General features: G+C 37.6%; 3 protein-coding genes across 7 annotated transcripts in view; 2 read left to right on the top strand and 1 right to left on the bottom strand.

Moving 5' to 3' along the window:
• Window positions 1–4,299: 4,299 nt before the first annotated feature.
• On the bottom strand, window positions 4,300–18,058 carry adgrg4a (adhesion G protein-coupled receptor G4a). The gene is made up of 19 exons (XM_062425212.1): window positions 17,407–18,058; window positions 16,074–16,163; window positions 15,066–15,132; window positions 14,792–14,940; window positions 12,884–12,969; window positions 12,727–12,803; window positions 10,956–11,062; window positions 10,539–10,755; window positions 10,282–10,447; window positions 9,789–9,935; window positions 8,562–8,738; window positions 8,428–8,473; window positions 8,189–8,292; window positions 7,737–7,858; window positions 6,860–7,128; window positions 6,275–6,380; window positions 5,730–6,010; window positions 4,845–4,946; window positions 4,300–4,728 (listed from the first exon to the last, which is right to left on the bottom strand). Exons 1-19 carry the CDS (start codon window positions 18,056–18,058, stop codon window positions 4,589–4,591), a joined length of 3,105 nt encoding a protein of 1,034 aa, XP_062281196.1. The 3' UTR covers window positions 4,300–4,588.
• Window positions 18,059–20,290: 2,232 nt separating this feature from the next.
• Window positions 20,291–22,875, top strand: LOC133986234 (tumor necrosis factor receptor superfamily member EDAR-like). Its single transcript, XM_062426051.1, has 10 exons — window positions 20,291–20,326; window positions 20,417–20,530; window positions 20,638–20,816; window positions 20,893–21,008; window positions 21,119–21,169; window positions 21,251–21,361; window positions 21,460–21,592; window positions 21,677–21,827; window positions 22,334–22,373; window positions 22,583–22,875. The coding sequence occupies exons 1-10, from the start codon at window positions 20,294–20,296 to the stop codon at window positions 22,849–22,851; spliced, it is 1,197 nt and encodes a 398-aa protein (XP_062282035.1). The 5' UTR covers window positions 20,291–20,293; the 3' UTR covers window positions 22,852–22,875.
• Window positions 22,876–24,941: 2,066 nt separating this feature from the next.
• map7d3 (MAP7 domain containing 3) overlaps window positions 24,942–26,280 on the top strand; it is a 28,153-nt gene continuing 26,814 nt past the window's right edge. For all 5 annotated transcript variants that reach the window (XM_062425155.1, XM_062425151.1, XM_062425153.1 and 2 more), the window contains exon 1: window positions 24,942–25,010. In XM_062425155.1, the coding sequence (XP_062281139.1) occupies window positions 24,965–25,010 (46 nt within the window). In that variant the 5' untranslated portion in view covers window positions 24,942–24,964. The remainder of the gene's footprint in view (window positions 25,011–26,280) is intronic.

Genomic DNA, 26,280 nt, shown 5'->3' with positions numbered 1-26,280 from the left:
TCCAGTTATTACATGCCAAGGTACTGAGATCATTTCACTGAGGAATGGAACAGCGCAGCGGTTACTTCTGTGTATTATTGCACGACACTCAGGGGCCTGTATGACGACAAGGTGGCTTCACAGAGCCACATGTGTGTTGTGCAGCTGACACAAAGCTCTGCCTCTGCTGCTCCCTCCACCATCTCTTCAGTACCAGTACAAGTCCTTCTTGTCCAGATGCCGTCCTGACAGAGAGAAGATAAAGGTGGAGCATTTCTGAGAAGCTTTTTACATGAACATGTTTACAATACAACATGCCAAGTGAATGTAAACGGTGATACATTTCATTTCTCTGAATAAGGTGCATGATAATTGACAAATACCTAACAATTGTTACACTAGATATTGACAGGTTACCAATGTTCAAAAACATGAACTTTTATATAACTGTAAACCTGCATCCTGACCACATTCTTAATGTATCACTCTTTATTAACTCTGCATCCGGTGCCAAATGGTACATAGTTGCTTAGTATTTATGTGTGCCTTCATGTAAAGTGTTGCATCATGCTGACTTGTGACTCTGTTGCTACGTCATTGGTAATGTGTACTTTTCCTGAGGGGTCACAACAATAGAAACAATTATGTAAATAATAAGCGAGTAATGGTTAATTATTTGTTATGTGCTGCTTAGCTGGTGGTTTAAATTGGTACTCCATAAATTAAATTTGCATTTAAAGTGTGGAGAATTACAAGTAATTGGTCAAAACTGATGCAGTTGAGGCCCAGATTGCTTTTCTTTTAGTTCTCAGAATGCATCAAGATGCAAACATGCCAGAATCTGCACTTATGCCTGATACATTAAATGTCTACATCTTTCAAACTCCACCCCCAACCTTCTACATCTTTTTCAACAGTATGTGTAGTACTCCAGATTGACAGTTTCCAGCTAATTGTTAGATACCTTCTATTAGCTTAACTTTCTAATTATATGGGTTTGTTTTTTTTAAATTCAGTCATTATTATCTACAATAGGATTATTGATGCAAAGTTGTTTATAAAGTTCTTGATTTGTTCCTTTGTCAAACCATTCAGGATTTAAGGGACCTTATTCCAAATTGCTATTAATTTCTTCATCTAAGGAGCAGTTATTGTCAATGTTGGAAGATACTGTATTACAGCTGAATGCTTACCAGCATCAAAGCCTACAGCGGGGTCCACAGAGTCTCTAAACCCTTGAGGCACCGTCCAGCTGGGAAGAAGGTCTGGCTTGGAGGTGGAGGCCATGCTGGGTCCCATCTCACTTCTGTCACTATGCAGTAGGTTGAGCAGGGAAGTGGCATACTGCTGACCAGTAACACTCAACCTGTCTGGGGACAGGGAGTATGTGATGGATGACAACCCCGGGGCTTCTCCTGTCCTGGCTTGGAAGGAGTGCCATGGGCTAGGAGCATCGCCTGCAGGGCTGAAGGTCAGGTGACGACCTGATACAGGAGGGACCTGTGACTCTGAGTAAGAGTCAGCAGCATTTCCCTGACAGGAACTGCTCTCCTCTGCAGGGGAGAAAGAAAGAAGCAAAACCATGAGAACAAATGGGGCCGAGTGTCCTGTTTGAAGTCATGTAAGACATACACTGTTAATTATGTGCACTTACCCAATTTAATAGATTTGCGGGTTTTCTTTGCCTTCATTGCTGGAGGCTTTGCCTTGCTTAGTTTGCTGAGAGCACGGCTGAAGTGAGCATCCACCATGCTGCCAATGTCCCCCCTGAAGTAAGTCAGGATGACACACTGATCCTCCACCTTCACAGCTATCGGAGTGTCTGTTCTGTCTTCCATGTGCCAGCTATGAGTGAGAAAAGAGATAAAACAGGATCATTTAAAAAAAATACTCAGAATAAACACCAGTGAGTTGCAAAAAATGTTAAATTACACTCTTTCATTTCACTTGAAGTTTTTAAAAGGCTGTACTTATGTATTTGCGGATTCACTTGAAATTGTTTTTCTGTGTGTATGAATTATCCATGCTAAACTGTGTACACAGGTCTCCTTTGAAAGACAGTTCTCAATAAGACTGTCTGTTTAAATAGAGGATTAAATGAAATAAAATACAAGTGTAATAATCTATGCAACTAATCTTGAATTAATCCACAAGACGCAAACAACATATTTGATATTTCATCACTTAAAACGTATTGTGATAAATAAAATAGAAAAGAATCAATGAACAAAAATATTTGGTTTTCAATCTATAGTCATAAAAACATGAGAGTATATTCTCTTGATTGCTATTAAAGAGAATACATTATAAAATAAATACAAAATGTAACTAAATATGTGAAAGACCAAATTTACTCTCATTTTCACCATTATTATTGTTGTTATTATTATGAGGCTACTCTATGGCATTGCAGTTACTTTGTCTGTATTGCAACCAAAACAAGTTTAACATGAAACTAAAAGTAATACCTTAAACTTAATATGTGGTTTACTGCTATACAGAATAATTAATGAGACGTTGATATTTTTAATTGACTAATAGTAAATACTTTTGTTGGAACATTTCTATTCCAACAAAAGAACATAATCACATTAAACTATCTGTTTGGTGGAAGTAGTTTAAGCTTGAGGTGACCTACATACCAGGTGGATGGACCTCAGCACCAAAATGATCAGTTCTGAGAAATGTCAACACCTGAATGAATTTACTTTGTAGTTATTTCTTCAAAATGGTGGATGTTTAAAATTAAAAAAGGCTGAATGAAACGTTTTTGTATGTAATGGCATAGTGATTGTTGCCTTTCATATGGAAAATATTACATGTATCTCTGGAGGAGTGAAGTATAAATAATCAGATGTTATCCATCACATAATGCTAATCAAAAAACACAATTAGGCACTCAATAATATGCATAAATTATTGAGTGCCTAATATCGTCACTTATGGCTTTTAAGTCATTTGCTTCTCTTACCTTACCTGATGATTGACCAAAGATGTCTACCTGCATGAGCAGCAGCCAAAATTATTGGAAAAAATGTTGCTTGGTTTCAGTTAAAACATGAGAGTTTCTGATCTGAAGAACCAATGTCACGTCTTTTCTTTCTTCTTCTTTTCCTCTACAGACAAAAACATTTCGCTCACTGATCCTTGTTGCACTGTGAGGGCGTGTGATGCTTCTTGAATGTAGACAGCTATGAACAGAATGTCATCCAGCAAGTTCATCCAGAAACTAAACGGCACCTTATTAAAACATTCCTTTGTCACATCTCAAAAAGTTATACACATTTAAACAGAAACTCTGGTGGGATTCATATTAGATTAAAAAAAAAACAACATCTATGATTATGGATCATAAACATTTTAAATGGACATACACATCTGAAGAACCCATGGCATGATCTTTCTAGTTCTGCTGTTGACTTGTTGTTCCAATTGTCACCATTGAAAGAATATGTTTCTATGTTTCTGCAGGTCCATCCTCTATCTTTTTATACTTACTGTTATGATAACAGAGTGTTGAATTGGTTTTGACAGACCTTTTTTATGTTAAGCCCAACCAACAACAAATGGCAACATACAGTAGGTGCATTTTTTTCTTTTGTATAATTAAACATTAACATTGTAACATAGTGTAAATGCAGAAACTAATCTGGTAATTTAATAATTTTACATTTATTGTATTTGAAGATTTATGAATCATTAGATCCTGATATGCTGTATATACCATTGGTTCCCAAAGAGTTCCCACTCACTCAGTGAAAGTCTTTTATTAAGCTCCATAAAAACACAGATGCTCCTGAATAAAGGAGGTGTCAAAATATTGACGTATGCAGAGAAAACATAAGGCACGAACAGGTTTGGGAGTGGGAGGAATACATATTTTACACAGACAAAAATAGTTGGCACAACAATCTCTGGTACAAGGTACCTAAATACTACAAAAGCTACTAAATGGACTTAGTTTTATCAATGACTGAATAGACTTATATAAATAGAATAATAAACAGAATTAACTATTAAGTGTCAAAGACAAAAATAATGTTGGAAACACAACATCACACAGAAAAACATTGTCTACAAAACTATCATGAAAATTATTTATTGTTAATATTATCACTGAATGATAAGTCGATAAAAACCTTTTCAAAGGAAAGAGCAGAAGCAGTAGAAACAGTAGAAAAGTGAGAGATGGTTTCATATCTCACAATCTGCAGAAATTTCTCATCTGCTTGAATACAATTATTGGATACTGATAAATCACCTTAATATTTCATTACAGAATACATCATATTTTAATGACATACATTTACATGGAAATATCTTAACGTACCCCTCTTCAACTGTATGTTAACTGGTATGCTTTGAACAAAAGTTTAACAAACAGAAAATATTTTTTAGATCCAACTTAACAATGAAAGCAGCCAGAGTGAGCATGAACACTTTATCTTTTAATGTAAACTATGAAGGTAGTTTAAAGTCTTTTAAGCTTATAAACAAATATATATGATGTGCTCTGCTCCAGTTTCTTCTTTCAACCTTACTGCTATCAGTGTTGTCAGGACAATGAAAAGCATATTGCATGGCAGATGAAGAGACCTGCTCATGCCCCCTAGTGGTGGTTTGGTCTGGATCCTGTAGAGGAGTCAGAGACCTTTCTGTTAGTGTAGGTGTTGTCAGAAGCGACTGAGTCAGAGTTAACAAGATTGTTCTTTTTGCAGCGGCCACCCACAGTCCCAGAATGGCTCCAATCTAAACACACAGAACAACAAAGAAAAAATACTATATTATGTAGTTTGAAATTGTATCCCATCAACCAACTGGCTGATATACAACAATATATACTGCTATCCCTTTACTACACACACCTGAGTAATCACTGAGTCTGAAACATCCGCAGCAAAGGTGGATTCTCCATTGTTTCCTCACATTCTCCTTCATCAGACAGTGGAACAAAAAAATAAAGAACCCTGGAACACAAGAGCAGAGATACAGTAGTAGACACACTGCTCAGTTATTTCATCACCTCAGATTCTGTGATGATGCAATATGATGTACACATAGTAGTGTTTTTGTTTTGGTTAGTTTTTTTCTATTATTATTCTCTGTAGTTGGTATTGTTTCACTGATATATTTGTATGTATATTAACTTTAATTACATTCTTAAAAGTGTCAAGACTGAAACATAGCTTCTTCCCTCAAGCTGTTTAACTAATGAACATCGCCTGATCCCCTCATCCCACTCATCCACACACAGTCACTGGAGGACTACAAATCAAACTCTTTTTGTGTAAAAATATAATTGTGTGCCTTAAATTGTTTCAATTGTTTACATATGGCCTAATGTTACAACAAGCATTGCTGCTGTTTGCTGTGTTTGCACCTTTTTATATTGCATATTGTACTTTATTGCCCTTATAGATTATTAATGTGTTATTTAAGTCTTCAGGACATAGCATTGCTATCAAAATGTTGTTATATTGTTGTCTGACCCTCAATATACTGACAATAAAGCTACTACTACTATTATGCAGCGCGCGACATTTGCTCTACTGCTCAAAAAACCTCAAGGAAAGCCATAGAAAACCAAAGGGACAAACTCTAGAAATGCTTTGTGATAAATGGAAGAAACATAAAAATATATGCAGAGTCCATACATGTAAATCATATAAATACTGACTGATTTGTTGAAATTTAGACTTTCTTATATGACTAATATCTCCTGCACTTCACCAGCTGCAGCTCATCTTTACCCTGCAATGTGTTGAAGATGGAGAACAGGTACATCAGGACCACTTTGGCTGGCCCAAATGAAAAAAAAGCCAGTGTCCACGTCAGTCCTAACAGGACAGTGAGACTGGCCACTGCCCTCAAGTCATTCAGATAGCTGCGGCTGTTTACTGATGGCTTATTGGCCTGCATCTTTCTGATCTGGATCAGAACCACAATGAACACAGAGAGGTTGCATAACAGGATCAGAACAACAAATGCCACCACCGTCACGTAGAAGAAGATGTCATTCTGCAGCCAGCAGCTGGGAGATAGAAGGAGGGAGGGAGAGAGTTGGTCATCATGTAATTTACAGTTGGATTTACGATAAATGTCAGCAACTACATTTTTTCCTTTGTCTAAGATAATGTTTGTTGATTCTTTTTCCTGTTTGGTTTTTGCAATGTACTCTCACATGTATCATTTCATAACTTCAAGCACTCATGTCTTACCAATTTTAGCACATAATTTAAACTTGATACTCCTGAAATAGAAACATTCAACCGAAGCCCTGTGCTGGAGTACTTACAATGGGTCAGGGGACTTAAGCGCCACTGAAGCCGCTTCAGACACAATGCTGCCATAGGCATCTTTATCTATGGCCAACACCAGGCTGACTATGACCAGAGGAATACCTGCAAGGACACAAAACTTCTCTGTTTATTCTGTTTATCCACTGCAAACACCCCCAGATCAGAATCAACAAAATAAATGTATGTGCAATACAAAGGTCAAGACTGAAATCTCTCAAACAGCTTTTAGATGGATTGCCATGAAACATACTACAGACATTCAAAGTGAAAACTTTATAGCGCCATTATCAGGTCTAAATTTGATTTTTTTTTCAATACTTTGCTTCATGTCCAAGTACTTGCAAAACTAATGAGATTTTCATCAACCTCACCTGTACTCTGTGCTCACTGCTAATTAGTAAACTAAGATCGGAAAGATTAGCATATCAGTATTGTCATTAGGACGTTTAGCATGCTGATGTAAGCATGTAGCTACAATCTCACAGAGCTAATTGTCTATACCTTGCTTCAACCTTTCATTCACATTTAATTGCTTGACCCCAACCACTCAAAACCTTGGACAACTTCAAGCTCCTTCTTACCCCATCCCATAGCACAGAACTTTAGGATATATGAGGGGACATAGATGTTGAAGACCTTGACTAGGGCAAGATACATGTGCACGGCCTCCAGGCCCATCCAGGTGAAGGAGGCCAGCAGGAAGTAGTGGAGTGTTGCTGCAGTGGCGATGCACAGACCGTAGTTGGAGAAGGATGAGAGCCAGGAGTCTAGGAGGAATAGCATGCTCATTCCCAGCAGAGCAAATGACAGGTTGATAAGTATTTTAGATGGGTAGTCCTGCCGCAGCTTTCTAAAGTGGGAGATAAATATAAATGAATAATTACAGTTGAACAAATAAAGGTTAAAAATAAAAAAAAAAAAAAAAAAAATAAAAAAAAAAAAAAATATATATATATATATATATATATATATAAACACAGAGCCACAGAAATAGAAATGACAACACTGAAGTGCAAATATCTTACTGATAATAAAGAAATCCCGAAAATAAGATTAAATCAAATACTAAAAATGATTATGATCAAACAATATTTTAAAAAAGGTCTGTGATTTCAAGATTTCAACCAAATTAACTTTCATGCTGAACATTAAATGTGTTTTATTGTAAAACATACATGTATTGAAAATGTTATATTCATTCCTAAAATCCCAACTGCTAATTTGAACAGAATAACAGGAATTTTAAGAAACCAGACAAACTGTATGTTATTTATGATTAAATAACACAAGCTGCCATAAAGTATCCTTGTAGTTGAGGTACTACAGAATAGTCCACTGACACATGTTCTGTCTCCAGCCCCCTAATAGTCATTGCTCACTATTGCACTAAATATATTCATTGGAACATAAACTTAACACAAAGTGATCAGTATATTAGTGTCAGCACAAAAGTCATACTCAAAAGCCAGGTAGGTGAGAAGAGTGATGCCCAGAAAGATGGAGGATATACCACAACCAAGATAAGAGATTAATGTCAGAATCTGACTGTCAACCTCACTGATAGGGGCTCTGGACACATCCTGAAACACAACAGAGCACAATTTATATTTAAAGCTGGTATGTGTGGTACTTTAAAATGCCCATCTTTGGTGACCTCCTGTGGTAGTATCAAACTATGCACTATGGCAGGCAGCAAGGCTAACTTCAGAAATGTGTGCCATCAGAGTGATTTGAAAAATGCTGTAATGACATACAATTTTGTACACATTGTGGCTTTAACATTAGCTTCCTACATCAGTGGCAGAAAAATACGCAGGCAGTCAGCAGCTAACCAGATTGTATACAGTATCTTGGTTCTCATGGGAAGCTCTTCCTCACTGTCATTTATAAAACGCAGACCAATGACTCACCAGGAGCACTGCGAAGTGTGTGAGGTGATTACAGCGACAGCTGGTCTGACAGGAAGAAATATTCAGGGTTTCACAACCTCTGCTGTTCCAACCACCCTGTCCACCTGACACACACACAACATTTGATTAAACAAACAACATTTGATTAAAGCTGCTTATCAGGAGACACACAACTTCCTGCATTTAGGGGGCATTTAATGACCACACTGATTCCCAAATATAATAAATAATGAACTCACCATTGTTCTGGAAATCCCAAAACATACACTGGACCTTGTCATCTGGCTGTGAAAACAGGGAAGTGACAAAGGTGTTAAACTGAAATGTAAAACCTTTCTTCTTACTGAAGAATTAATAAGCATTAATTTCTCACCTGTTTGAGCTTTTGATGTCTGAGAGTCACCACCACTGGATCCTTCAGGTTGTTCACAAAACTATCATTGATGCTGGCAGACACTATAGAAGAAATCAATGTCAAGCTGCTGTGTGTTGCATTGGTTGTGAGTGGGTCCTGTTGAAAGGTAAGCAGTTGTGCCATGAACAGGTAGAACTAAATCACAGTAGGACAGTGAAAGAGAAATTTTATTAAATACCACAAACAGATTTATTTAATCTCTAAATAGCGGAATACATTAATGTTTTAACAGAAAAATACAATTATTTTAATGCCATATGTGCTTTGTTTTTGTCTGTTAAGAGAGTAGTTTGTCAGAAAGAAGTTGGAAATAGAATAGAGAGAAATTCAACACCACTATTATTTCTTTCAAATATAAGACTACTGCCAGTTAACTTAGTTTAACACGAAGACTGGAAAAAAAGGGGGAATAAATTAGTCAGGTTCAACCTGAACAAAAGCTTCCTGCCAGCAACTCTGAAACTCACAAAAATGTTATTTTACATTTTGTTTGCTTAATTAAAGGGTAAAAATGTCAGTTGTGGTTTTATTGGGGGAGTTATGGGTAACTGTTTCTTGGCCCAATGCAATGACTTCCTGGAGACTCCACTGGTTGCCTGGCAATGTCAAAGTGATGATTATTTTACCTGTCTAAGATATAGTATCGCAACATGTCATTTTTATATTTCATGATATGTACAGATTAACCAATTAGATATAATTTGTTAATTGGTGAGATTAAGAGGTTCTGGTAGGTGTATTGTTATGCTAGCTGTTTCAAATGTTTCCAGTCTTTGTGCTAAACTAAGCTAGCTGAACCATTTGCAGCTTCATATTTAGTGTGCAGACATTAAATCAGTGTTGATATTCTCATTTAAAACTTGTGAAAAACACGAAAGGCCCTCTCCAGTGTTTGGTTTGTCCATTCTGGGCTACTATAGAAACATGGCGGTGCAACATGGCAGCTAGATGCCACTAAATTCTACTCATTGCACCTTCAAGTCTTGGCAAGAGTGAGAATAAACTTATTCCAAAAAACTATCACTTTAAAATATCACTTATATTAGCATTATGTGGTCTACATAAGGTACTGTCTTCAGTCTATCTGTGAAAAGAAGAGAACGTTGAAGAGTGAATAGCGAGACCAACTATAAAAACGAGAAAGAAAATAAAAGAGCAAGATGAGCAAGATTCTCATGAATATACCTGGAAAAGGTCGTCTGTTCCATAGAACTGAAACTGCACACGAGTTTTGTTTCCTTTTGGAAAGAATTCGTTCAGAGTAGACGGCAGAGAAATAGTTGCATTTGTTTCAGGGAGTGGTCCACTTATAAAGCTCTGGTTGACAAAAATCTGAAAAACAAAAATAATAATTATACTAATGCACAGGGTAGTGTAAGAAATCTCATAGCCTAGAGCAACCTTTAGACTGTGTGTCAGTCGAGTCAAGTTAAATGTGCCATGAATGCTTGAGGCCACAATGTCTGTTTATTAACACTTTTTCCTGCATTTCTTGGTTTCTCAAGGACATAAATGTAACAGAAATTGTCCCCAAGCAGCCGGATGGAACTAGTTTCTGAGTTAAGAAAACATGAACAGTCCCTTTCTTTCTCATGGATATCTCACCTTTGCAGCTCAAAAGCAGCTTGTAAGTAAAGTGTACTGCCTCTATGATTGCATAGCTCTTAGAGAGTCTCACCTTTGGGATCAGGTTTGAAGAAATGGAGAACACACCAAATGTGAGGCCACTGAATTCACTTTGGTCCACATTGATCATGGATAGGGCCAGTGAGGGTGCTGTCAAGCTTGCAGATTCACCTTGGAATTTCATATTGTGCCCCATCCTATCTGTCAGATTAAGGACACTTTTGCAAAGGACAAACGAGAGATAGATTAACGAGAAAATCAAGACAAAATGTTGGATTCATAACCAGATACATTTCCCTCCCCTCTTACATGTTAGCCACTGGAGTGACGTCAGTTTTGGATAGCAGTATATCAGCAACAATACTGACAATATTGGCACCAAGAGCAGGTTTAATGATGCTGATATCGACCACTTGATTGAGCTTCTCCACTACTATATCCAGCTCGGACGATGAGAGTTTGTCAGTGTCACCTAATTGATCATCTACAAGTTCGTCAATCATGTGCACTACCTCAGCCGCGTTACCTGGAAATCAATAACAGTTGAGTTAGTTACTGGTGCGTTTTGACTTGTTTGTTTTTTTTGCTGTGCTTTTATTTAGATTCAAAGGGAAAAACTAAACAAGAATGGAAAAAAGTTTTACTTCAAAAGCTTTGGCAAATTATTATTTTGGAATTTAATTTATTGCTGTTATTTATAACTGTTTGCTTGACTAATCCTCTTACCAGTGGTGACAGTGATATTGCCAAGGTCTGATATGGTCACAAGTGGGTGGCAGTTTGTCATATCAGGATCAGCCCAGCTGGTTGTGTCAGTTTCAATATCTAACTTACTGAGGAGAGAAGAGAATCAGCAAGAGCCAAAAAGTACATTGTTTCTCTCTCATTAATGCCTAGTTTGCCCTTTCACTGATCATTGTCAGTTAGAGACAAAGAGTGATAAAACATTTTAAAAAACACCTGGCCACTGCTAATCATCATATTTGAGCCTTAATAATAATCAACCCAGTGTTCCATTAAGGGGCCATAAAAGTGATTACCCATATTACTCAGTTGTTGTCCCTTGAATGATATAAATTTCAAATTTGGCAGAGATGATTTAAAGGAGATTGGAGCCCTTCATTACACTAATAATTAACTTATAGGAAATTGATTTTCGTCTGAACTGCAGGCTGGCAGGGATCCATCAGCATTATATGTGTGGGTTCAGAGCTTGTGCGCGGAGTTGCGGAGGGAAGGGGGGGGTGCATGGAACAGGACATTGTAATTGAGGGAATTTTCTTGTCTTGGCTGAACTGTCTCTATGGAAACAGATTGTTCTGACAGAAGCAAACAGGATGTGTCCTGGTAAATAGAGCAATATACAAAATAATCTGCACAGATATTTTATCACTAAAATGAATGTTGGTTCAGATGATTCAGCCTCTGGATGGTGGGAATAAACTCTTAAATGAACCAAATGTGCTTTATCGTTTAAATGACATTATCCACTACATTATGTCAAAAATATATCAATCTTTATTGTAGTACATGATACGCTTATAACAGTAAGTGTCATACTAACTGTTTTGAATCATTTTTGGCACATGTTTAAGACAGAATTTAACAATCTGACAATTAAACTGTCATTCTGTCCCTGGCTAAGTATTCAATTCACTGCATAAATGGTAGTTGATATCTTACCAAAGCCTGTAGGCTCTGTCTGATCTGAGCTCTGGCTTGATGCATAACATTTCTTCGTTGACTTGAGGAAATGTTTCAGGCCAAATATATTGTCCATAGATTGTTGAAGTAGTTTCTTCGAAACAGTTTTGTAGGGCTGAGAGAAAAATGTTGACAACTTAACAAGATTAGTTTCCACAGCTGAACATTTGTTTTTATCCTTGTTTGGGTCAGGAAAGTTGCCTTACCTAAGTGCTTGATCCCCACATTCAAAGTTTCAATAATAATGGAGCCATTTTCATACTTTGTCATCAAGGAAGCATTAATGTAATTTTTAATTTCTTCAATACTGTTGATCTTGTATTCCTGAACATGGAAGGAACTGTCATATCTGTTGATGAAATACTCAATTAGTAGGAGCAACAACACACATTGGTTTGAAAATTCTGAATTAATTGCACATTGAGCTGTGTTAGCTGTAAGGTAGATTTCAGAATATCCTTATTTATAGTCACATACAGTTTTTGCTGTCCACGGAAAAGCTAAAATAAAGGAAATCAGAGAAGTGTGTTTTTTAAATTGCATTGTAATTACAGTGAAATATTAAATAGGTTATTATGCTTAGAATAGTCATTTCAAATACCACAAACTGTAGAATAATTCACACGCTTATGATTTTTAATTTCTTGCTGCTAAAATGAATTGAACACTCACCATTGGTCCATTATATTGCTCCATGTACCTATAAAATATTACAGGTCAATACTGACTCAATCACAGCTATCATATGAGTAATGAACAAGATGCTAGTTATGCAACAACAATTAAATCCCACCAGACCCACTTTCCAACATTCTCGGTTATGATGAGATTCAGTACCATGGTGCCATTCACCTCCAGCTTTTCTTTCACCTTTCACCAGAAGAAAATTCAGTGTTAACAATAAAGTTGAGTAAAAAGAGCTGTGGAATACATTTGTGAGAGTCTCTTACCCATTTCTCAATTACTTCTGCTGGTTTTGCTGAGCTGCCAGTCATATTCAAAGTCAGATTAACTCTGAAGAATTTATCTGCTCCAACTGCAGGGACATAAAATACAGATAGCTCAACAATGCATCTTCATATGTTTATTTCAATATACGGGCAAAATTCAAAATTCAAAAAACTCTGAATCAAATTATCCAAGAAGGAGAAGATAAACCAAAAAATGGTGCTCTGTTTGAGCAGTATTTGACCCTACACTCTCTTCACTGAGTTGTGTGATGTTCCACTATTGTTTATTCTATTTACCAATTACTGTATAATAGTTACTGTAGTACAAGGTAGATTCTTAAATTTGCCGATGACAGAGTTGTTGTTAGTCTGCTTCAAGGAATTGAATCATCCCATGGGCCTTTGGTCAATTTCTGAGCCTAAACATTTCGAAAACCAAATATGTGGTATTTGACCTAAAAAAAATCACTTCCGCCTACTCGGACCAATGTCTACAGGTAGAAACAGTGAAGAGCTAGGATCTTGGTACTTAAATTGACGAGCTTTTGATATGAACAGTGAGGTAATATCCAAGAAAGGGCAACCAAAACTGAATTTCCTGCAGAAATAAAAGTTTTTCAATGTTGACGTAAAACTGGTGTTATTATACAAATCCATAATTCAGACCTACTTTCTACCTGATTTGTTGGCGTGGGATTTTAAATGTTCAACACAGGAATTAATTTGGCAACATTGTCAAGGTAGTGAGTAAAATCATCATCGAGACATGTTTAGTGGAAAAATCACACAAAAAGATATGCATCATAACAAATCTAGACAATCCTCTCTTTAAGGTTTTTTTCTGGTCAGGGGCATTGGTTTCTGACAATTAAGTGCAGCTGGTTCAAGTTTTTTGTATCCTGCATTGCATATATATTCAATTATCTTATAATTTGATTAGCTGCCAAAAGTTTTTCCTTTTGTTGGACAGTAAAGACCTGAACAGAAGTGTACAAAAGAGGACACAAGATAGAGGAAGATGGACCAATACAGTGTTATTAAGTTATTAACTGACCAGCTGTATCATTGAGATCTAAAGGCTTTTCTGTTGTTGACACATTAGCGGGTTGAGCTGGCAGACTTTGAGTTGGACTCATTTCTGTGAATTAAATTAAATAGTTTTAAACACCAAAATACAACAGCACCAACAGATTTTCTTGCAGACTTAGCTGCGACAATAGAAAATATCATTATAGTTGAACCAGCTGGTTAATGGCTACATTATTCTATGTTGTATCACGGTTTTATTTCGTCTTGCTTGCTTACCTGATGAAGGAAGACCAGTACTGACAATTGGTGGTGGTTTTGTTTGTAAAGAGAATGAATCTGAATAAAAGACAAGAAATTATTAATTTAATTTAATTAAATTAAAAAGAAAAACATTTACATTAAATAACATGATGTTCTACAGAAATAGAATTATGGAAATGTAATTAATCTAAAGCAGTAGTCATCAATTTGTTTGTAGCAAACAATCATTTCAGTTTAGCAATCAGAAATTTGCTCTCTGGTTCTAATGCATTTCTGCTGGTGCCAGAAATAATTCTACCTGTTTTGATTAGTGTATCTATGCAGCGTCCTTTTAATTTAGCGAATTAAAATTCTTAGTGAAAGTGCACCGTAAATTGAATCACTTAAATTGATTTGCTAATGTTCAAATCTGAAATGAACATTTCCATACAAACCTAGAGTCAGCTTTGTGTCTATAAAATGCAAGTGTTACATAATGATGGAAATACACTTCAGATAAAAAGGTCAACTTCATGTCTCATGAAAAGTACAATTAATCTTAGACTGATCCAGTACTTCAATTTACACACCACAATGCGTCTACTATACATGTATTTATATTGTACAGACTATACCTACCCAGAGGTAGTATGCTGATGCTATTAGGGTCTGCCGAGACATTGAGGAAGTCATAAGAAAATGTCGAACTCAGCAAGGCAGCAATGTTCACCTGAACTACTTCCACACTGGCAGCAGGATCCACATCCACATGGACTTCACAACTGAAACTGGGGTGAAACCACAAAGACTAGATAATTCTACGCACATGTGAACTGTAAGCTCACTTCATGCATAGTACAGCCTTCATGTACATTATGATCCTTTGCATATCAATGTCTCTACTTCATCTTACCATTTGGTACAGGACGAGTTTGATAATGCTCTTGATTCCTGGAAACACATCATGGAAACATCATATACTATAAGCAAGATATGATAATCACTTAATGAACACATAACACCACCACACGGGTACCCTCATCTCCAACTTTTTCTGCCGGCTTGCCCTGCGTTGTCACCCCGGGTGTTAGCAGGTCTGTGCTGACAGCAATCCAGCAGCAGGTGTAACATCAGCAGTTGAGCTTCAGAATCAACTGACTTGGATTTTCTTTTTAACATCACTGTATGCTAACTACCACTTAACAGAGAAATGAATAATGTCAATCCGCAGGCTGATCGTATATTATATTGTCAGTATTTTAGAGACCCCTGAGTACTGGGTGTGGACTACAGGGGATGTAGAGAAGGGGGGGAAAGTGTATGTCCCGTTCATTAAATTGCACTTCTGAATCCATAATCATGATGACATTACTCTGTTTGTAAAATTATTAGGCTATTTAGTATAAAGAAGTAGGCTATTTAACAATTTAGGTAGATATATCAGTCATTTGAATTGACAATTGAAACTATGATATAATGCAAGTTTACAATATAAATATTAGCGGCCGAAACTACAAAGCGACTTGTCCACAGTTACTTTTCCACAATATAAACTGACTATTTATTAATAACTGTTAATTTTCATGAATGGAGCTTCTCCACAACCTGCCGGTCGTCTGACTTTATATGGTATTTTGGGGGCGTCATTAATTAATTTACTATTCTCGGGAACGCGCGTTCATTTACAACAGGTGGGATTCATCATGTTTACGACGGTCAATTAGGCTACGACTGTTTCCTGGTGATACGAGTGTTTGGTGAATCCGACGTGGCACACTCGTAAATTCCACCTCACGAAAAAAGTACGACAGATTTAAGAAGAAAAATACGAATATATTCTTGCATCTAGCCCAATGTCTCAATTTAAAAGCCCTTCTGTTCTCTAATTAGCCAACCTTTGAGGATATTGCTGTGTGTTTACATGGAAAATCAAACTGTCTCTTATAGGTGATGTACCTCTGGTCGTTGCACGTGTTCAGCAGCAGAATGATTAACCACATGGCAGGTGTGGCTGTACGGGAACACAGATAACAGAGGGATTGCTGATTGAAATATACATTTAGACATATGGGTCAATGACGTATAAGGATTTTCAACAACTCAATTTTAGAATAAAAAAACAAGCATATCTAATGCAGTAGTTCAAACATTCAGAATGTTGTGTACCTGAAAATTCATATTACAATTTGAAAGTGATTTTAGTGGGGTTTTTTCAAGATTAATTGGCACTGGCCTGAAAAAAATTTGGTGCGACCATGATTCATCTTGAAATATCTTATCTAAATAAAAGATCATCATTTACAAACATTTAAAAAAAATTCAAATATTTTGTTTCCAAACACTTTATATTACTGAAAACTTGTAAAAAAAGATGTGAAGCATGTTAAGTAAATTGATTTATTTCAAGATGAATCATGGTCGCACCACATGACTCTTTTTAAGGCCAGTGCCAATTAATCTTGAAAAACCCACTAAAATCACTTAATTTCAAATGTATGATATGGATCTTCAGTTACACAACATTCTGAATGTTTGAACTACTGCATTAGATATGCTTGTTTTTTATTATTCTACAATTGAGTTGTTGCAAATCCTTATACGTCATTGACCCATATAATGCATACACCAACCCGCCCCTGGAGTAGCACCAGTTACCTCTGGGATGACACGTAGATGTTACGGACAGAAATGTTGGGAGGGAAAATGCTCTCCAGCTGATAAGAGATGGCAACAAAATTATTGTTAATGGCAAATCTGTTGACTGTTTTCTCCACCTCACTGCTTGACAAACTCCACTGACATATTCAACTCATATTCAAGTACTTCATACCCAGTTTCTTGTGATTTTCTCCAGTGACATTGAACAATTTCCAGGCTTAGTGGAGTGAACAATGGATGTCCACATTTTGATTTTGTAGATTGACCATGCTGAAAAAACAAAGAAAAAAAGCAAAGAAATTGATCAAATAAATCAAAACATGCTGTCAGATGCTGATAAAATATACAATATTTCCAGTGAAAGATGCAAGACCTATCAATGGGCTTATAACCGAGTAACTAGTGAATTCAGGAATGTGTGGATTATGTTTTCTTTGACCTTGAAACTCTCCCCACTCATTCAACTCTTACCTACAGTACAGTAGATTGCATTGTTATTTGAATAGGTGAGGAAACCCTGGGAGTAATTCAATTTTGTTACCTAGACAACTTAAAGTGGGTGACCATGAAATGCAATAGAAATCAGTCATATTCACCACAATGCAAGCTGATGTCAGGCTCAGGAGAGCAGTCATATTTCCACTGCTGCAGGTCCCATCTCAACACATCTCCATCAGCACAGCTGTGCCTCCCCATCTCCTCGGTGCTCCACTCTCTAGACCACATCCTGAACAGACCAATTTCACCAAGCAGGTCCTTCCCACCCTCTCGTTTCACTTCACCATTTCCATCAACATAGTGAGATATACCTAAAGTAAGAGTGCCGTTTTGGGCCAATTGCTTGGGTAAGATGGGATTCACAGCGGCCTCGAGCTGGATGCTTCCATTAATATAGACCCGCAGTGTCTGGGCTTGACCAGACCAGGTAAGACAGACGGAGTACCATTCCTTCAATTTCAGTTGAGTTTTAATGGGAAATACTTCCCCAAAGAGCCATACTGACAGGTCTAAACTTGTTCCCCCAAGTCCCAGCTCTATGTTTCTGCCCTTTGGAGCTTTGTAGACAAAAGCTGTCCATGTTGTTGCATGGCTGCGGCGGAAAAGCACACATACACTCAGCTCCTTGAGGGCTGGCACCACAGCACCTGGGAGTAGCTGCCACGTACATGGACGACCTTGGAAATGCAGCTTCTTACCCCACAAGCTGGTACTGGTAGAGGCTGACACATGAGGGGAAAAGCAATACATAGATGGAGATTGAATAAGAGCTACAGTTTATAAACCCTGAAATATGAAAAAAGATATTACAGAGAAATACGCCTAGTGGGAAGAAATTATGGTATCAAAACAATCAATAATTCTCTAAGTTCTTTAAAATCATTAAATTGGTCAAAAAAATCTTACTTGATTTCAGAAGACACAGTGATAGCTGCATACACAGACAGATGGTTAAGAAAGACAGGCTTCTAATGGAGTTCATGGCAACAAGAGGAAATATACTGTACTATCTGTGTCGGTCAAGTGGTCATCAGCTGAAAAGTTACAATGGGAAAAACAACTTTTTCATTTGCATTCACCTTGAAGAAATAGCACAAAAGTTATTAAGTCATATTCATTCTTCCAAACACATAACTGACACTTACCATTGTGATGTCCTTGAAATGGTTAAATCTGAAATTAAGCAAACTATACGTGCCCATGAGGAGTCGGCTGAGCCATAATTCAGCTAGCGTCACTTTTTCTCTATAAGAAGACCTCCACGCCCTCTCCCTTTAGTTCCCTGAGTTACTCATTAATCACTGGCAATAAACTTAACTAACAAGCATAATAAACATTAAAACCATGCCCTTTTCAAAAGTGAATCTCTGCGTTTTCCTTGTAACGCATAGCAATCCTTTGAGTTCAATATGACTGCTCCTGGCTGTAGAGTTTGAGTTCCAGTGACTCAGTGAGAGTTTCAAAGGTAATGATTACTTTAACTGAGTTTTGGAGTTAAAAGAAAGACTGAAGGATGTTGAGAAATAGTCTGACTTGACACACACCTTTGTTTGTGCAGATGTTGATGACACCAATGTACCACCATAGTGACATCAAAAATCAACCCACAGAGTTGTTTTGTATGCTTCCTTTTTGTAATTTACTTTTATACGTGGATGGACAATTCTAACTATTTTCATGATTGTAATTCACATTAATGTCATGATTATGGCAGCTTAAAGCTTGCAGGATTTGGCATCTAAAAACAACAATCGTTTGCACAGGTTACAGTTGTTTCTGTTACAATTTCAATTCTCAGCTTCTGTCATTTTAGTGCAAAGATGTTCAATGGGCTTCTTGAGATAACAGGTTTGTGTCATTGTGTGTATACTGTACGTGTGTGTGTCTGTGTGTGTGTGTGTGTGTGTGTGTGTGTGTGTGTGTGTGTGTGTGTGTGTGTGTGTGTGTGTGTGTGTGTGTGTGTGTGTGTGCTATATGCAGGGTTGCCATCTGACATTTTCAGTAAACAGTAAAAGTAATATTCTTGTTCTACTTATGTGCTTTACAATTATCCTCAAATAATTACTACTCAAACAAATCTAATTAGTTTTCCTGTGTGACGTAAGATGGCAATGTCTGCTTGTCGACCTGACTGCCTTTCTTTTTTTTCCCAGCTGTGTAGATCTGAAAGTGAGACGGGTCCATACAATGCCAATTTAAACGACTATGTATGTCAATAACTCCACCTTAATATATACCCATTATTCTCCTGTCAGGGTTTCAACAATGACGGAGAGTTTTTTTGTCTGTTTTGTGGCTCCATAGCACCACCCAGTGTTCAAATAGCAAGTTGCAATTTATTTCTTCTCAACATGGGAAATTAACTCATTATAATATACAGTAGGTATCTTATGACCATGGGTCTTGCCTTCAGCTTGACCCTCTTCAGGTTCCAACAGCCAAAAAAAAATAGTGGCATGAAAAGTTTTGTTATAACATACTCACATACACAAAGTCTTTTTTGTTGGCAACAGGTTTGTTAACAAGGGTCTCATTCATGCATTTTAATTCCCTCCTTCCTCCTTCTTCCCTCCCTCCTGAGAAGGCAGAGTCAAAACAAGCGGTTTCCCCAGAGGGAATATGAGAAGACCAGGTGTGACGTGTGGTGCCCAGGTGGAGGTCCTGAAAGTATTCCTTTTGTCCCTTGTTTGATAGTCTGGTTGGGAACCTCTTCTGCGTCACAAGTGAGGTAGAATGAGGGGATTCCCACAGATCTTTCCCACCACCCCTGGTTACACCTGCTGAGTTGGAGTGAGAAATGTTGGAAGTATTGTAAGAACTCGCAGTGACTGAATAAGTAAGCTTTTTTTCTTAGCAATTGTGTCTTTATTTGTTTAATTTGCTTGAATATTGGAAAATTGAAGTTAGTTTTAAAACTCTGTTCACATGGGAACATTTTACTTTATAGGGTTGCAGGGGTTTTTTCGAGCAAGAGAGAGTTTTTCAATGGAGGTTTTTCACCATGCTGTCCTGCTCATGGTAGGTCTAGTCTGACTTTTCAGCATGTTTATAACACTTATTCTGTATCATTGTCCAGATAATCAATAATTAAGATGTGTATTTCCTCAGGTTTGGTGTGTGCTGGTACAATCTGAGCCCAGCTGTGATCAGGAACAGTTATTACACCCTAATGGCAGTTGTGTTTCATGCCCTGTATGTGGGCCAGGAGAACAGCTCTCAGAGGTAACACATTTATTATGATTGTGGAAGCATCATTTTGTCCCTTTGGCTTTCCTTTCTTTGGTGTTCCTGCCATCTGGCTCCAAGTCTATATTTTGCATCACCTTCAGGACTGTGGCTTTGGTGATGGCGGTGAAGGTGTCTGTATGGTGTGTAAAGAGGGGAGATTCAGCACAGATACAGATGTGACTCCTTGCAAAAGATGCACACAGTGTAATCTGCTGAACCGGCTGGAGAAAACAAAATGCTCATCCACCAGTGATGCTCTGTGTGGACAGTGTCTGCCAGGGTGAGTTACATTTAATACTACCCAGCTGATAAATGCTAACATGTGTTTTGTGTTAAGTGGCTGTTTGTGTTGGCAGGTATTATGAACTTAGGAGCATTACTGGGGAAGTGGAGTTGCCCTGTGTGCCTTGTTACAACCATGACACAGTCCATAAGGAGTGTTTCCTTTTGACAGTTCAAGGCTCCAAAGCAGGTAACATCCAGATATAACCCAGCAACTGGATGACAGTACAATGACAATAAACCTGTATAAGTTTTATTGATTGGTGTCAAGGAAAAATTATAATTGCTGTTCTCTGACAGAGATTGCTGTCACTGTGTCCAGGGGACATTTCAAAGAACCTAAAGACAAAAGTGAGTAACACTATGGATTTTCACAATCAACTTTTTCATTTGAGCTCTTGATTTCAATCTGACATCTTCTGTTTAATCAAGGGGTTAAAGAGGAAACATTTTCAATGGTCCTAATTGGCTCAGCAACAGCTTCATTGATTTTCCTTATTGCTCTGCTGCTTTGGGCTTTCCTCCTGACTGCTGAGAGATTCAGTAAGTTACACACATAATGTTTATATTCAAGCCATTTCTTTCCCTTTATCTTATATTTGTTTCATTAAATTTGGCTCATATTCACTTGCAATGTTCAGAGCAGGTTCCTGAGTACTGCCCAGGACCTAAAGGCCTGTTCTCTGAAGCAGACATTCAGCTCCCACCATTGTCCAGCCCCAAACCAACAGAGCGCCCATCACAGATACTCGCTCTAGTTGAAGTTCCCCCCAGGTGCTTTGAAAATATTGCTTCATAGAGCAGCTGTTTGATTAGTCTCTATACCATTATTTACACATGAATTACCTCTCCACACAGATGCCTGAGCTCCATTAGTTATGAGAAAGAGGTGCATCCTACTTCTATTGTGATTAATGTCACCACCAACATCAAGTCCTCCAATCAAAAAAAAGAGAGCTCTCACATCTTACAGGAGGAACAGCAAAGCAGCTGCTATTCCATGGAGGAGGTATAGTGGTCTAATGAATCTTTTGTTAAAATATTGGTTTTAGCTATTCACTCAGTGCAGCAACTGAATTATTAGGAGCTGGGGATATTAGCTGCTGTCCAAAAAGTATAATGTTGTTGATTAAGAAAAAACTCAATGCTAAACAATTATAGTTTGACAGCTGAAGTCAATAAACAAGAGTTTGCACCCACTTTATATTGATCAGTAAGATCAGGGTTCAAATAATGCTATTTGCTTAAATTAATGTGTTCTTTATGGTCATCACAAAAACTATTAAGATCTGCATTACATGTAGTATAATATTTTCATCCAAATAAGTAAAAAAGTAACCCAGTAACCCTTAGATAGCCCATAGATAACCTATAGTTTAGCATACTAGAGTTTTGGTTTTATTTATTTATTTAATTATTTTGTTGTGTGTATATTAATCTTTTTGTTCCTGTAAGAATGGTGTTAGAATCTGTAATACCCTTTTCTTACGATCCTCTTTTCTTTGTCATCATCAGATGGAGCAAAAACTACAGAAAATATGGGAGATGGCTCAAGGTACATCCTCCACTCATTGCAACTGCAATACACATTCACTGGACTTTAATGTAATGTTCCTCATTTCACCTACTTTCAGGATCTTTTTCAGAATCTGCACACATCATGGCAAATAGTTTTTGGCAGGTTTATGGAGACGTTCAATCCTTCTATAGAGATTCCTGCAATTCAAGTGGGTCATTTTACTTTTACTGTTCTTCTCGGTCCAGGTCAGGGTATTGAGATGCTGGACTATGACTCAATCCAAGACCTATCCCTGTTGCTGGACTCTTCTGACAACAGGAACTTGTTGAGAAGACTTGGGCGTTCTTTGGGTGTCCCCCCTCAGGTCATTGCTCATCTTCAAGGCTTCCAGGACCTCTTTCAGTACCTCTGCACCTCCACCTACACACTGCTGCCTCAACTGGCCCAAGCTGCTGCTCTCTTGCCTAACCCTGAAGTTGTTGCTAGGATACACCGAGCTGTGGCCAACAAGTGACCACTTAAACCCTCAAGATGTGTTACCATGACTCCAGCTGTTACATACAGCATTTCTGACCCACTTTGTGTGCTGATAGTTACCTAACTGGGTCACATAAATTTTGAGTAATATGTGATATTACTGTAAATGGATATAATGGGCAGTAACACCCAAGGACTGGCTTTTTTGCCCATTGTTGTACTTTGGATGACGAATGTTTGTTTTACAAGTTCCATCTGAATAAATGAATCATGTTTTAGTGACAAAAAAATAATGATTCATGCACTGAGTGTTAAATAACACAATATTCAGGTCATTGAAACTGAACCCTGCATGCAGTGTTACTTCCTGTTTACCGTGCAAAAAAGATGAGATGCCCTCTGGCTAAAGCATGTGAGACAGACCCGGACAGAGGCTGTAGTGTTCATGGTAAGAGAAAGAGCATAGAGTCCTGAGAAAATGTGTTATTCTCTCATTGGGAGGAGTTTGCGACCTAACCATTTTCCTTCATCTTTAGTTCTGCAGATTCTTCAGCGCATTCAGCCTGGTAAGGTTTATCGTTTCTTTTTTTTCTTTTTAAATCTCCAATCTGTAGGGTAATTTTCATCAAATATCAGTGAGGTCAGGGGATGAAAACTATCTTAAGTCCAAATATATAAGCAAATTATCTGTTGGCTTCTCTAAAGTTTGCTGTCCTGTTTAATACATTGTTCTCTATGAATTCCAGAAACCAAATGTTACAATGACTTTATAGCAGGAAAGTACTCTATTTGTGTGTTCCTGAAGCTTAATGTTTCATGAAAATATCATGACTGTTTAATTAACTGTCTCCAAAACTTAATTGCTGATGTATTGTCTGCTTCATTTGTGGATTACCTTTCAATTTATTAGCATACGACAACCCTCACAGAGACGCTAGGGGCCGCTGTTGGCTGCCATAGCAGTTCTAACAAGTTCAATATTTTTTCTGACATCCCCTTTAGATCGTCTATAAAAAGATGAATGACTACTGGTCAGTAAAATTGAACACTTTGAGGGTTTTTTTCTTTTTACATGAACTCAGGGTTTAATGTAACCATGTTGCCTACATTTACCCATGAACTATAGCCTAGTAATACTATTTGTATTTTCTCCTATTTTTCTATTCAAACATATTTCAAAGGGAAACATTTAACTTCTTGCATTTCTTTGACAGCTTTACTTTTTAGGTTTGATTTTTTACAACTGATGTTAATAGTTTCCCCTCTAGACTTCTCACATGGTTTCATTTGTGTTAGGGGCCCAATATGGGGGGAAAATCGCACAGGAGAACCTCTTCTTTCCTTGTACATTAATCATCATACGACCCCTCAGATTTATCTTGTGATTCTTTGGGCGGGTTTTACTTGTGGAGGAGAATTTTACATTGTGGTAATGGTAGGCCGCTTTTAAATGATCCGAGTACTTCTTCCACCACTGCAAGTACATGGCATGTTTGAAGTTTTTCTATAAAATAATATCGCATTTGTATGGAAGCCAATGTGATGAAAACAAAAAATCAAACAAAAAACAGACACTCAAAATAATGAATTAGTAACTTAAAAATAATGACTTAGTATCTCAAACTAAATTACGTAGTCACTCATAATATTGACTTAGTATCTCAAAATAATGACTTGTCTTATGACTTATTATTATCATTATTTTGAGATACTAAGTCATTATTTTGAGTTACTAAGTCATTACTTTGAGAAAGTGTCTCATTATACTGACTTACAGGATCTTTTTTTCATCACACGGAAATGGGTTTTTAACTCATTTGCTATTCACATACAAAACTTTTCGATTTAAAAATGCGGTCTGAAAAAGATATTTAAATACTAATTATTCTGATCATCATGTGTTTGAATTATATGGCCTTGCTTTCAAAAAAGGTTTTAATGGAGGATGTCTGTAGCTGAGCCCATTTCAAAACTTCGCATTTGGCGATTTGCGTTTTTATCGGTGGTTTCCGGAAATGGGACAGAGTGATGCCTCTATCCGTCTCCCGTATCTTTGGTGTCCACGTCCCCGCGGTGTCCGAGTCCTGCCGGCAGCGAACTGTTACGCGCCCCTGCTTCAGAAAAAAACAGAGAAGGAAAACTTCATAGAAATGGCGGAGGGTGCAACGAGTCTCAAAGGCTTGCGAGCCCAAATGGGTAAGAAAACTCTTGGCAGTCGTGGTTATTTGTTTGACCCAGTTGCGCCTTACAGTGTAGTAATCACTTTGTAATGTTAACCGGGTTATTTGAACATGTAAGGCGAGCAGCTCGTCTTGCTAGTAGTGTTAGCTCTCCGGGTTATCTGTTCACAATGGACGCGGAAAAATACGCAACTTCACTAACATATGAAACGTTAAAAGTTGGATTGCAAAGTCAGATGATATCTATATTAATGCACCCCAGAGAAGACTAAATGCGCTGGTTGAAATTAGTGAAAGTAAATTACTCGTAGTCAATGTTAGCTGAAGTTATAACGTTATATTTTGTAGCATCTGAGCCGGTTGACATCACGACCTCACGACTTTTACTTGCCTGGCGCCTAGCTCACCTAGCCCTGCTTTATCTACGCTTTACTGCATTTTAATCACGTTGTTAAACGCAGTGCTGTCGTCTAAATACATTAGATCAGACAAATAAAACTTTAAATGCTTGTTAGATTAAGCTAACTACTCTGAATTATCTGACAAATGTCAGTAGCTTAGATAACGTAGCGTTAGCTAAACACTTGGGGATTATTGTCAAAACTGATCATCTGCTATCCCCATCAGGAAGAGTTGAGCTTTTTTGTTGATGTGTTTTAAATTCAACTTAAAAGTGAGTTGATGTCCGGTAGAAACCTACAGTTAACTTTATTTCTGTAGCTACACACGAGCCGGTTGCCAGTACATCAGCACTTTTGTAGCTTCCTGCTCAAAACTACTCTACAAAGTGTGTAGTACAAAATGTTATTTCTCGCTATATCCATTGCTCGATACATATGCATATTGGCTGACATATGGCATAACCCCCCCCCCCCCCCCCCCCCCCCCCCACTTTCAAGGGAACGCAACTATAACAATGTCTGACCTGAATTTCAGATAAAGCTGGAGTGTCAGACAGAGCTGTGATATGAGGAAAAAAGGCTGCATAGTTGCATTTCTTGAAATATCTTGATGCAGTGATAAGAGTTTTGGTTGGACCAGCAGGCCCATGTCAAGTAGTTTTTTTCAGCAAAAGGCACACTAGATTTTTGTAAATAGGAGTATGTAGGCCAACTGCAGCAGCAGTTTCTATCAGTGCTTTTCATCCAGGCCTCAGCTGGCCCCTTCCAGACTTAAGCATGGATGTTTACTGTGTCTGCATCTGCAGGCATGAATGCACAGTTTGTTTTGACTCGGGATGCAGTTGGGCCAACAGTTTTTAGGGTAAGAGGGAGTTTTCTGCATAC

Source organism: Scomber scombrus, chromosome 9, assembly GCF_963691925.1.
Source record: "Scomber scombrus chromosome 9, fScoSco1.1, whole genome shotgun sequence".
In the NCBI taxonomy this organism is placed as follows: domain Eukaryota; kingdom Metazoa; phylum Chordata; class Actinopteri; order Scombriformes; family Scombridae; genus Scomber; species Scomber scombrus.
Note: the sequence above shows the minus strand (reverse complement) of the source record. Positions and strands in the feature narration are given on the sequence as shown.